General features: G+C 38.6%; 1 protein-coding gene across 5 annotated transcripts in view; it reads right to left on the bottom strand.

Moving 5' to 3' along the window:
- Positions 1-5,566: 5,566 nt before the first annotated feature.
- The window catches only part of NFIB (nuclear factor I B), a 177,062-nt gene continuing 168,842 nt past the window's right edge, over positions 5,567-13,786 (bottom strand). For 3 of the 5 annotated variants that reach the window (XM_065655431.1, XM_065655430.1, XM_065655433.1), the window contains one exon: positions 5,567-12,339. In XM_065655431.1, coding sequence (XP_065511503.1) covers positions 12,210-12,339 — 130 coding nt within the window. In that variant the 3' untranslated portion in view covers positions 5,567-12,209. The remainder of the gene's footprint in view (positions 12,340-13,786) is intronic. The other 2 variants (XM_065655432.1, XM_065655434.1) reach the window with 1 other exon arrangement.

The raw sequence follows: 13,786 nt of genomic DNA on the forward strand, positions 1-13,786 counted from the left end.
AGGAAAACAAAACATTTCTACCTACTAGAACACCGTCATGGTACCAGTTGCTTTATCCTCTCTATTCCATTCTTTTTTTCTAAGAAAATACTGAAAGCATGGAAATAACTTTTTCCAGTTTGCAAACCCTGAAATTTTCCTAATGGTCATTGTATAGTGAATTTGAGCCTGTTGACAGTAAGTTTTCTTTCCTTAATTGCCTTTCACAGCCCCTACAGAAGTACTCAAAGGACCTCAGGGTTTATTATGACCACAGATTGAAAGCCTTTAGCCTAGAGGAACACATCATTCACAGCAGGCACTGTCAAAGCTTCCTAATGATACAACAGTCTGAGCTTGCCAGCACCCTATTGTTCTTGCTGCTGACTGCTCCCGAGCAGAGCAAGCTTGAGAGCTGTAATGGGACTTTCAGCCTTCTGTGATGCTAACACACCCAGAAGACACCAAGTAAAGACAGTCTAACAGGTGACCATCTGATTGCAGCTACTTTTGCATGACTGACTCAGCTCACTTCCACGTCCTCTGAAGTGCCTTAACTCATTAACACTTATGAAGATTTCCAGCTTGTGTGAATTCTGAAGTCCAGAGCATTGTCTTGGCTCATGACAGCATGCAAGACACAGCTAGGACTCAAATGCTGGTCAAGGACATTGGGTTGATATGAAGTTCTGCTCCAGAAACCAGGTTTATGGGAAAATATACTCAGGCCATTCACACTTCATAAATCACCCTAAAATCCAGAAATTTCTGAGCATTCCTCTGCTTTTGGAAATTTCTCATTCTACCCTTGCTTGACTTTGTGTTGTTTCAAAACCATTTCTCTTTAACCTTGTCTGGGTATTCACGACTTGTTCTGACAATACAGGGGATCATTTGAGAGGTTTTCTTTGGTTTTGAAGCAAATTTCTCTGAGGCTGAAGAACCTATAAATGAAAACCACTAACTGGCCAGAGAAGCACTGTGACACTTCAATAAATCTTTAGCAGGAGAAAACATTTGAACAGTTTTTCTCCATGGATGCAAGAAAACAGTATCTTTATAGATGGCTGCAAGGGAGAAAGAGCTGAAGGTAAAGATGAGCAGCAACGGTTTGAGAAGAATGTGGGTTAAATAATTCCTTGCTACAAACCCAAAGCTTTGAATAATACAGCAGAGAAGTCAGCACAAAGACAGGCTGGTGCATGAAACAATGAGCTGCAGGAGAGTCTGAATATTATACAAAGTTAGTAAAAATATCTTCAGAAGTACATGGATAGGCTCAGCAGGGAAGCTGATGGAATCATGTAATCATGGATACTTCTTTTTTATTTCACAGTGAAAACTGGTTTGACTGACTGGCTTAGAAAAGCAATGCTCATGTCCATGTAGAACATAAATAAGTAAAAGTGACTTCACTTACAAATGGGCTGGTCTGTGTTAAATGCAAACTTAGCACTCTGGGAAATGATCAGTGTGTTTGTGTCTGCATGGTGATATAGGTGATTCACTAATAATCTTAACCCACTTTTGATCCTAATAATGACATTTAATACCAATGTGCAACCTCCTAAGTGTGTAATTCTGTGGTACCAAGAGGGCTCCAGGGCATCTTACATGCTATATATCAGTCACTGTAACTCTAGCCACAGGAAACCTGGAGGTTTGTGTTCACATTTGTTTTTACATGGTGTAGAGAAACTAAGGCACGCAACTTCACAAATAGTTCTGAATCGATTACAGGAAATTAAAATGAAGTTCTTCACTGTGCTGATGCTCACCCTGATGCTGAGCTCTGTCATGCTCGTTACTCTCCAAAACACGTGTGAAAAGCTCTACTTGATGACTTAAGGGGCATCATGTTATATTTAGTTTAATTTCTTATTCCTAAGTGTATTTTATGGCTACTGTGGTATGTGTCCTCCTCTTCTGTTCAAAATCAAACCAAACTAGCATACATAACACATTTCAGGTGTTACATACAAACTGAACTCTCACATCACATTATTTTGAAAGGGGGGAGGAGGTGTGGAAGGAGATCAAGTTATCTAAAAAAAACTCTTCTCTTTTTATTCTTGTCTTCACGAAACCGAAAAATGTACTCAACTTCCGAGGATTTTCACAGGTCCAACTTTTCCGAGCTGTGAAACAATCCACTGTAAGTAATTGTGACATTTTTCAATATACTGCAGCAGAAAATACCCTGAGGAAAATATTTCAATCTCAAATAATTTGGGAGAGAGGTGTTTTATAACCAGAATTATGTCTGAAAAGTGTTTAAGTACTAAAGCCCCCACTTACCCTTGGGTGACCTCATTGCAGTCAGGGGCATTTCAGTGGTCTTACTGGGGACACAGTTTGTTTCTTGAAAGATGAGTAATTATCTGATCAGAGAGTTTTTGAAAATTGAATAGACAGCTGCTTACAATTGATATGGTTCCAGCTTCCCAGTGCTGCAGTGCTTGACTTGTCAGTTATGGGGATATATATATTTTTTATCCTTGCCTCAGTCCTGTAGTGTATCAGACTTCCTTGCTTGTCTACCCACAGCAATGTGAGCTGGTTTTGGCAGCCTACAGTGCAACTAAACATAGTCAATAGAAATCTTTGTTTTAGTAATGGCCACCAGCTCAGTAAGCAGAAACAGTTATGTTCTGCTTTCAACACCTCCTTTCACCCTAAGGCACCTGCTTTAGGGAGAGAAAAACAAACAAACAAACCACACATGTTAAGACCTGGAAACCCACATTCACCTCTAAATTAAGGTGCCTTGCAAGCAGTGTAGGCCTGTTCCAAACCTTGTTAAAAATCAACTTGAAGATTTCTGTCAACTCCAGGGGCATCAGATCAACCTCCTAAATCAGCAGGTTTCCCCTCCTTTTCTAAAGAGCAATTTCTGTTTACTGCACAACAGCGTATGCACAAGTCAACTGCAAGTCAAGCCTGAGATGAAGGACTGGTCATTGTGTCACCTCATCCCATATTTTTTAAAGCTTTGTATTTCAGAAAAAATATCCCTTTGCTTACTCCATTCTTTGTCTGGAGAACATGCTGACACTCTGCGCAGTGTGAGAAAAGTGGACCAGAGTACCATGTAATGGTGAATGCCATAGAAGGTAAATTGAGCTTAAGACACACTTGACTCCTCGCACAGCTTTGCACAGATCTTCACAGCTCTCAGCAGCTCAGTCAACATTTGTGGGTAATAGCCTTGACAATGGTGGCTCATCTCACACCAATAAGGACCTTAAACAAACCATCAGTGGATGCTCTAGAGATGTATTTTTCAGGCAGAAGCAGGATAGCTCTTCTAATGCAGTTCCCTTTGCTAAATCCTGCTTATATCTGTCAAATTTTGACCAACAATGCCAACCATTTGCCTTAGAGTGCTGTTCATTGTTGAGTCTCGGCAGACATGGTTTTGTCATTCCTGAGGGTGATGTATATAGCCTATCTATAAAACAATCCTGTAGTTATCAGAAAGACTTAAGGCTGCTGCTCTTTTAAGTGGAGATGTGAGAAGGGGCATGAGAGTTACCTGAATAGCAGCAATGAGCCTGTTTTCCCTCCAGGGAAATACAGACAAAATTTGTTCACAGACACTCATGGACCTGACTCAGATTCTGGCAGCTAAACACTCACAAGGGTCCCCTGGCACTCAGTGGTATTCCCAAGGAAACAGATGCCTGTGGGCCCAGGCTCACAAGCAAGGATCCAACACTACCTTTCTTTTCGGCTTTGCTCAATCAGCCAGAAGTTGACTGAGCAACAGCTATAATGAAAAAATTTAGGTCACTAACCAGAACAGAAAGAGAAATGCGACTCAAAAAGAAACCCATGCACAGCAAAGATAATAACTTCATTTAATGACTTAAGGGGCAAAAAACTGTGAAGGGGCACTGGACATTTATACCTTGCTGCTTGTGCATGTGTTTGGATCTGGTGGCAAGATTTCTGTTCTTTTTCAATCATAATTTTCAAGCTCATGGGAAAACAGACAAAAATAACCCTGCAGTTAAAAAAAAAAAAAAAAGACATTAAACACCTGTCCACAAATTGTTTGCTCATTTCTTCTCAAAAACCTTGCAAATAGGAAAGCAGAAAGGTCTGAACCGGGAGCTTCACCCCTTCAGCATGACCTGACCATGAAGTTGCAACTCATGGTCTGCTTTGCATGCTATTCACCCTGCTGCTTTTATCTTGGTGCTCTTGGGCACTGCACTGCATATCTTGAGTGTGGCATTGCAGGTCTGGCCCTGGAACTGGCAGTGTGAATAAATGCAGGCAGCTGCCATTCTTTGTCCTGAACCACTGGCGTTAGTGCCACTGTGCAGCTGCTACATATAGAGTGGAAGACCAAAGTCCTATGGAAAGCTTGCTGCAGGACTCCGGCGGGCTGTATGCAGCAGCAGGCTGCTTTCCAGGTGGCTGCAGAGTGGCTGGAGAAGTAGGGAACTTTCTTATCAGAAAGGGGAGACAGGACTGAATTTAAGCATCTCTGGGTTATGCAGAAAGGTTTTCTGTTTTGGAGGTTTAGACATGGCACCTGAATTACTTAATATAGTTTTCAAATGTTGTCCAAATATCAGCACTCAAGGAAACTCTAGCAGGACAAATTGGTAGAATTTCCTAACTTTTCAATGCCTGACAATTTTTTTTGGACAGATGCACATACAACACAGGGTCTCCTACAGAAAAAAAATAATCCATTTAATAAATAAATGGTATTTGTGTAAACAACCCAGGGGGAAAAAATAACAAACTATTTTGCATTTTTCACACTAATGGTTGAAACTGGATAAAGCTTATGCTTTAGGACCTGCAGAATATTTTTATCTAAGTAGATGGAGAGTTGTCAGCTTTGTTGTGTGGCAAAATTTGAGCATTTTTATACAATCCAGTTTAAGTGTTTACACTATGACCCTGCCAGTCATCTCTTGACCATATTCATGCTACCTCCTGACTATTACTACTAGTTTACAGATTCCTACTAGTGTAAGAAGAAAACAATGTATTTCCAAGGCCATGAGCTGAATGAAACATCCTATATATACAGCTAATTCACACTTAGGAAAAATAATTCTTCTTTTGTATAGTTCAAAGACCGTGACCCAAAACAAAGCTTTCTGAAGTCAGGAGGAATTTGGAGAAGGTTGGATCTTGCTTCATGAAAATGTTATCACGAAGGCTGTTAAAAAATCAAAGACTTAACTGTCTGTCATAAGTCAATGACATTAAAAGAAAACAGACGCCTCCTGCCCTTCCACTGTCACACTCAATCTTACACCACTGGAGAAGCAGTTCAGGTCACATGGTAAAACAGGATGATGAAAATTAAATATAAACTTTCAAATTGAGCTTGTTATCTGATTGTATCTCCTTTTGTTTCTGTTCTTCTCCTTTTTCAGTGTAACTGCTAAGCCAAAATGTATGTGAACGAACATGTTAAATTTAAACTAACTGTACACAGAACTCTCTTAGTTGTGCCATGCTATCAGGGTACAAAGTTTAAGGTTAGTTTCTAAGATATAACTAATTACAACTCTTAGAGACAGAAAACATAAGACCAGGGTCTGTAGCATAGCTCATTTTTATTGTTTAAACAGTTTTTGCATAGGAAATATATCCGCTTCCAGTAATTGACTGCAGTATGAGCAGCTGCTAGCAGTATAGGCTGGATATAACAGTAACAATCACATTAAGTCAAGCTTGATTTACACCAGTTTAAAACTTGTGGCAGTTGAGTTCATTTGTAACCTAAAAAAGAAAAAAAAAAAAAGTACCAAAAAGAACATTATTATCCTCCAACCAGGCACAATAAAAACCTTTGTTAACACTCAGGCTAGAAACAGGTCTAATGCCAGAGGACCATAATTCCAAAATTAAGTAGCTGTACTGTAATGCATTCTACTAGTGAAGGTTCATTACACAAAGACTGTGCACGCAACTCCTTTTTAATTAAAATGTAACCTTCAGGATTTATGGCCTACAGTATGGGGGAAAATGCCAAAAGTTTTAAAATGGATCAACCCTGGTGTGTAGCTAGCAAGCAATAACTGACTACTTGTCACCTACAGTTGTACTAAATGTATCTAAAGAAACACACAGCCCTACAAAAGTTGTTCTCAGAGAAATATCATTGAGATGGGGTGCCTCTTCCCAGTTTACTAAAAGTTCTATATGATATAAGCACAAATTAACAGCTTGATGAAGACATAATCTAATGCAGCTCTTGAGAAGCCTATGCCTGGGATTGAGGAACCCCTCACATTCTACAAAGTTGTAGAGTTTTGTTTTTTTTTTTTTTGAAGAAAACGTTATCTGAAACATATTTACAACTGAACTCAACAGAGACTGTGAAATTGAACAGGCACTGCTCATTTGTTTGAGTTTTTTGGTAAACATTTTGCTGGTTTTTGTTTCTTTCTCATTTTGCATCAACTTTTATCAGTCCATGCAACTTCAATGCCCTCAATGAAGAATGCATAATAAGCCATACTTCTTAAAAAACTTCCTTCTGCATATAGAGATACATTTGCCACATCAGTCCCTGTAGCACAGTTTTCAAAACCATTCTGTCAAAAATACAGTAATACAAAGACTGGCTTTAGTGTCACTAGCTCACACTTCTCCATTTATTTAGGCCACCTTTTGTTTTACTGTTATTATGTCATGCAATAAAAGTATCAAAGGCTTATTCTAGGATATTATGATGCTAGTGGCACTGAAGCCCTTTTCACAAGTTCAACATACATTTGAATTGCAACACACAGATATTTCTAAAGAGTAATAACTAGTGAACCCTTTTATCATATAAAAAAAATAACCAAAACAAAACAAACTACTTACAACCATTGAAGAAAAAATTGCAACAAAAATGTAAAAATTGACCGTCTCCAACTTGTCCCCTTTACTATTAACAATGTGACCAACAGAGCTGTGGCATGGAAACAGTACAAAGAGTTGGCATGGCAATAAGTTTGGCTGATGCAAAGGTCATTGTGCAGGGTTAAAGGGCAAAATCAGTGGTCCGTGTTATCCTCCAACTGCAGTGCTCCACCACACCCACACAATTTTGAGGAATTAGAAAAAACAGGGGAACTAGCAGAAAGTGCAAATAAGGAGGCAGTTTTCAGCTCCCTCAGCATGGAGTAGAACATTCAACTTTGAGCTTTTCCTGTTTAACGTGATTAGCCTGCATATGATTTTACTCTCTCTTTTTTTTCTTAAGTTTTCTATAGAAACCAAATAAAAAAAAAGTCCAGGAGCATGCAGCTGGTTAATGTTAACAAAAGACCTTGACAGAATCATGTAAACTATATTGGACGTCATGCTTGGGGCCTTACTGCCAGCAACATTAGAGAGTTGTTTCATTAAAAGTGAATACTGTACACCGAATATGGGATAACTTTCTGCAGCCTTCATAATCTCACACAGTAAATATAATTTAGATTTAGGTACAGAACACACTCCGGTGTCACAGCTGAGTATGTCCTTGTGCAATCTCTTTCATTAAGTCCTTATGAAGCTACAAGTTGCAAATCCAAAATTCTGCTCCCTGAGGACAAAGCTATGTGAGACATAAGTACTGTTTTAGTTCTCTGCCTATCCTGAATTGCTCTGTGAACCTAATCTTAAATATCATCATGTAACAATCACAAAAACTTTTGCTAAAGGCCATATATACTAATAAAAAGACAGTGGTGCTTCCAACATTTTGAAATGCTCTGAAAACCAACTTTTCCAATACTAAATACAACAAAATAACCTTCATAAAATATAACTTTTCTCCATTTACATTTTAAAGGATTAGTAACCTATGCTTTTCAAGCACAGGAATCTGCGAAATAACTCCTAACATGGACAATTTTTTTTAATACATAAATTAAGAAACTGGAGAGTTTTAACCCAAGTCCAGTTTCCAAACAAGGAATATTCTTGTTTACTTTAAAAATGGAAATGACATGCATTTCCATTATAATTGTTAAAAAGTTAGCTTTACAAACAAGGGTATTTTAATTAAAAAAAAAATCTTAACAAAACTATACAGTGTACAAATTACTGTCTACAAGGTAGGCGGTTCATTCAGAAGATCGTCCTTTCTGCTCGCTACTTGCAGCTTCACAGATTCATTCACATATTTTCAATGGAGCTGCCCACCTGAATATCACCCCACAACTATATTGCTATAATTAATATTTTTGCCATGTCTTTATGTACAGTCTCCTTCACTGCCTTTTTTTTCCTTAGTCAAGCCTCAAACTTTCATGTCACTCCAGGGGAAACACACTTCAGTGGCACAGCCATGAGGCCAGGGCTGCAAAGCAACTTAATAAAGGCAGAACAGTGCACATAGAACGGGGTGGCTCAAGTTAGTCAGAATACACTTCCTGGTGAAGGAGGAGGCCAGAGACTGGATTTGAGTTCTCAATCTTATCTTCATCTTTTGACTACTGAGCTTAAAAAAAAAAAAAAGAAAGAAAAAAAAAAAGAAAAAAGCAGCTACCATAACTGAAAAAGTCCTTTTCTTCCTAACAGGCTTTTCTATTAGACAGGCAGGTGGAAAAAAACCCACAGTTGCTTACCAACCCAATTCATTCACATGGAAGGAAGAAGCTTGCTTTCTAAATATTGCATCCATAAGCTCTTTTTTTTTTTCATACAGGAGGTCAGAGATAACAAAAAACTCTTTTAAGGGCATCCATTCTCCTACAAGGACAACCATCAATTTGACTATTGCATTTTAAAGCCTGAACTTATTCCATTTTCATCTGATGTCCTGTTAGAAGCTTAAGGGGGATACCTTTCTAGTGGCACTGATCAAGAACAGCCCCCCAGCACACCCCTCTGCTCCCAAATTGCTCAGTATCAGTGGTGTGCAGAAAGGACAATATAGACTTTGTTTTACCAGGCCAGAGCCTGAGGTGCACTCTGGGTGGGTCTAGCACATTTTGGTAGTCTCAATAGCCACATGCTTACTGAATTAATTCACTTACTATGGGGCTCAGAAAAAGAGCAACATAAAGTCAGTTTTCATGTTCTTTTGGCGTCTTATCTTTTTCTGTTGGGTTTTCTTGTTTTCAGTTCAACTATAGCTAAATCTCATGGATTTGCTTCTCTACAGCTCCTGTCGCTGTGGTCATCCAGGCCCTGCCTACACAGTTATTTCCAGCTGGGATGCGGGGATGCGTCACCACCACCACCACCACAGCTCTTTAGCCGCCGTGCTGGTCAGAGCCCAAAGGGACTGACTTTGGTGTTCTCAGTGCCCAGGGCGGGCAGCTGCTGCTCGAGCTGCACCTCCGAGACTGCTCCAGGGTGGGAAAACCTCCAAAATGCAGAAACAACTGCAAAGGGATAAATTTTCCCACCAGGGTATCCCATATCCACAAGTCTATACCCTCCTTTGCTTTCACCCTAATAAAAGGATGTGCTTTTAAAAAAAAAATGTACTCTGTGTCAAACCATATGTCACAAAGATCCCTGGTGCATAAGAGGTCTTTAGTGACAGGTCCACTACTGATCTGAAAAATGTAAATTTACTGGAAATACACTTTTTTTACTTCATAGTCTAATTCCATGCATTAAGAAACTCCTTCCACACTATGACCCAGAGCTCCCCTTCTGACCTGCTGTATGAGAAGACACTGCAAACCTCTGACACAGCCTGAGCAGGCTGAGAATTGTAAAGCAGATGCTGTGAGTTAACAAACTTGGGGAAAAAAATGTTTTGACATAGAGGAAGAAATAGAAAAGGAAAATTTATCAGTCAAGCAGACTAAGGGAGGCAAATTCTCTGCAGCAGTGACTCCAGAGTCAACTGGATTCAGTGGAATTATGCCAACAGATTCTGGCCCTGTACATGCATTTCCTAGACAAAGCAAGTGTCTTTGTCATTCTGAGCTAAAAACAATTCCTAATGTGAACACTTTAGGTTGCAGTATCTTTGCCAGAATGGAAAAGGCTTCATCTCACTGTGGGTCTTGACCTCTTCCTCTGTCTGTCTGTCTCTCTCTCTTTCCCTTTGTCGAGAAAAAACAAAAAAAAAAAGCCAAACAAACAAACCAAAAACCCCAACAAAAACAACATCAAAATAAACACTAAACAAACAAACAACCCCCCCCCAAAACTCAAAGTAAAACAATTTCCTCAAGTCAAGTCTGCCTCCAACAGAATTCATTATTTATTTTTTAAATCCAGAAATGATTTCAGCTTGCACCCCAGGTGGGAAGTTAAAAAGAGGGAACCGATTTGAAAGTTTGTCACAGTAGGCAGAACAGTCGCTTTGCAGCCCTTGCCTGGCTAAGGGTGCACTGCTTCACAGCTACACTGTAAAGTGTTAAAAATCCTCCCCACCCACCCCAGAATATATATATATGTATGTATAAAAAAAAATCCCCTGTCCACCTCTCAGTACAGAAAAGGACCTCATCACACTGCAAAAATAGCAGTACCCACTTTGGTCAATTAAAACAAACAAAAAAAGCATACATTAATTTTTTTTTTTTCTTTTAAATCTGTGTACTTACCTATAATAACCAATGCAGCTAAAAGCACTACCTACATAGGCAAAACTTGGTATTGCATAATTCATATAAATTTGTATCCCCTCCCCCCAATATTAATTGGAAGATGAAAAACATGAAAGGTTAATAGAAAAAACACCAAAATACTGAAAATATTGCTGGTCGATTACAATTTTTAAGCGGCAACTATACACAGCCATGATATGCTTTATAAATGTGAGATAAAGGTATAACTGTCTAAAAAATCCATGATGTCACACTTTTTTCCCATCTGGAGTACAAAATATTTTGTCATAAAAATGGTAAAGATTTAAAATTATAATAAATGCAGCAAAACAAGTGTAGTGATGTCAATTTTTTTGTGTTTTTTTTCTTTTTTTTTGTTTTTTTCCATTTTTTAGATTTCAAGGCAAGGCACGTAATGTGGACATTATATCTTCGTGCAAATTAGGATTACTGGATAGAGTATTTTAATTATTTTTTTAAAGAGACATAGAGGCAAAATGTCTGCCCATGCACATTATATTTCTGTTAATATGTGAAAATTGTTGAACAAGGCTAACTTCTGAAAGCACCATGCAAGTATTCAGCACCCTGTAATCAGACTTACATTAAGAGTGCATTATTTAAATATAACATATCCCCATCCTGGTATTACCAGTTTGTAAACGGTAAGCTTTGCCCTTGTGGCATGGATTTGCCTGTCTCTTTGTCTCTGTGATGCAGGTTTTACAGAAATATGTATACCCTATGGGTTCTTGATGCAACCAGTAACTTTAAATAAATAAATCCTACCCCTCTGTGGAGGTAGCAGCTAAACCAACATAAGTGCTGTGTTTCAATTGATTTATTTTTCTCAAGGACATGATTTGTCTTGATTTAATGCCTTTTAATGCCCTCAAAAACTGAGGAGAAAAATAAGTTTGTTCAAAGTAATTTTTATTTCTATTTTTAATCCCCTCAATTTAGAGTCCAAGGGCTGAAGGACTTATAGTGATGACCCCTTAGATATGATTTTTAAATTGCACTTGCCTCTCTTAAGTGTTTCTTTAGTGGGGAAAATGTTCACTGTTTTTCCTTTTCATTTTTACTGTTGCATGAGAAGATAACACTTTTACCTACATAGAGGCATTTCTTCCATAGAGCCTGTGTGTTCATACTGATTGAAAACTTCAAACTGCATAACACACTAGAAAAGGCTGAATTAAGGGCCAAAGTTTAATAAATCCATACTGATAACTAAAGGCTACAGAGCTTATTTTAAAACAGTTAGAAATCAGAGTATTTAGGAAATGGCTGGCTCACGGCCCTTATCATCCTGCAGCTCTGTTGCTGCTGCCTAGCCTTTGTTCTGTGAGATAACCAGGAATAGTGATCCCATGCGTAAACAACAAGAATACTAAACCAATAAAACTAGCTTATCATGCAAATATTAAGGCATCTAGAAAGTCAGTTAAAATATATTGTCAGAGACAGAACATCTATTTCCCAGCGGACTTCATATAACAAAGGCTACTTAGCAGGGGCTACATTCTACCCATCAGTGAAATATCGTCGACCCTTCGTATGTCATTTCAGTTTCAACCATAAGGGAATTAGTGATTGTAAGAGCTGCAATTGCTGGTCTATTTTTTCTTCTTTCTTCAGTTTCCTTTCTCATCCTGTCTTCATTTCTTTTTTTTTTTCTTTTTTTTTTTTTTTTTCCCCTCAGTTGCTTGTTTCTGCTTGAAGGAAAGGCTCTCCAATTACGTTCAAACCATAATTTGGGACGTTTGTCGGCAGGATCGGTGTCCTATTTGATACTTGAAAAGGAACGAAGCTAGCCCAGGTACCAGGACTGTTGAAAAGGAGAAAGACATAAGGAGAGAGAGAAAGAGAAAAAAAATTAAACGTTGCAAAAACTGTAACACAATTAATATGCATTAGGGTTAAGCCAATATTCGTTATTAATAGCACTACTTAAGAAACCAAATATGTGAATATTACTTGAGATGCTACTTTACAGTTTTCTTTGTGAAAGTATGACTTATTTGAAACAAAAATAATTGCATGGATCTCAGTAACAAGTAGTGTTACTGCTGTCTTACACTAAGTGGCCTGCTTGTTTATCAAAATTTCAGAGGCAAATACATAGAGGAGACACAACTAAACCATACAAGTAACACTATATGGCACCACAGGTATTATTTAAGAGCTACTGAAATACACTACAGTGTATAGGTTTGCTCTTTTCAAGAACATATTATAAAGGTTCAGTGGTTAAGCTTCTCGTGTGATTTTCTGTCATCTTACAACCCAGCAGTTTATGTTGTCTCAGTCCAAGACGTGCCTCTGAGGTGCGTGGGTCCCCATGAGAACAGAGGACCTTTACTATTCAAAAAACAGATTTTTCTACAGATTCTTCCCAAAAAGTATCAGTGCCTAAGGACCACTGGATAACACAGGGCCCAGTCATGTTAACACTTGCAACCAAGGGTAGCTGTGAGTCAAGGGCAGCAGCAAGTGCCATACATTTTTCAACAAATGTCTGAGAAAGAAAATATTTTCAAAGGCAATTCAATGACTTTGGAACTTAAGTCATCATTTCAAAAACACTCTGTCACTGAGGAGCTTATGGGCCAATGGCATTCACCCATATACCAGGCACCAACTAGCAGTAGGTTCCGTACCCAACAGTATTTGCAGGATGGATACTCAAAGAGAGACCTCAGCTGCCTTTATCCAGGGCCCAGAGCAAACCCTGAGCAGCCTTTTCCTTAGATGTGTTTCTGGCAACCCAGAAATAATGGACTTTAGAGAAAGTCCCATCAAATTTATTCAGAAGAAAACCAGCATCATTATGTCAGCAATCATGGCCGAAGAACTAACAGCAGAACTGGACACGCAGCATGCAAAGACGTACTTCTCCGCATTTCATTGTATTGAGTTTTTCTCCACACTAAGTGTTTCCACACATACAACAACTTACTTGTGAACACACATTGAGATTGGACTGATAAACTGCATGATACCACATCTCAAGACTAGAACCACCAACACATGTTTTTTGGGTGATGGAAACTGGAGGGTTTCCTCCTTCTCTATCTTTGGTCACTCCTCTGCACTGCTTTCTCCCTGGATGAGCAGATACAGTTCTGTGGCATTGAGTGTAAAGAGGTAAACAGACCCTCTTTATCTGTTTTAAATGTGCATGAAATAACTATATTTCACTCGGTAGACCTATGTGATCCTTTCAGTTGATGCTGTATGAACATTAAAGAAAGAGGTCAACTTATTTTGTGAAA

Source organism: Caloenas nicobarica, chromosome Z (assembly GCF_036013445.1).
Source record: "Caloenas nicobarica isolate bCalNic1 chromosome Z, bCalNic1.hap1, whole genome shotgun sequence".
Taxonomy (NCBI): domain Eukaryota; kingdom Metazoa; phylum Chordata; class Aves; order Columbiformes; family Columbidae; genus Caloenas; species Caloenas nicobarica.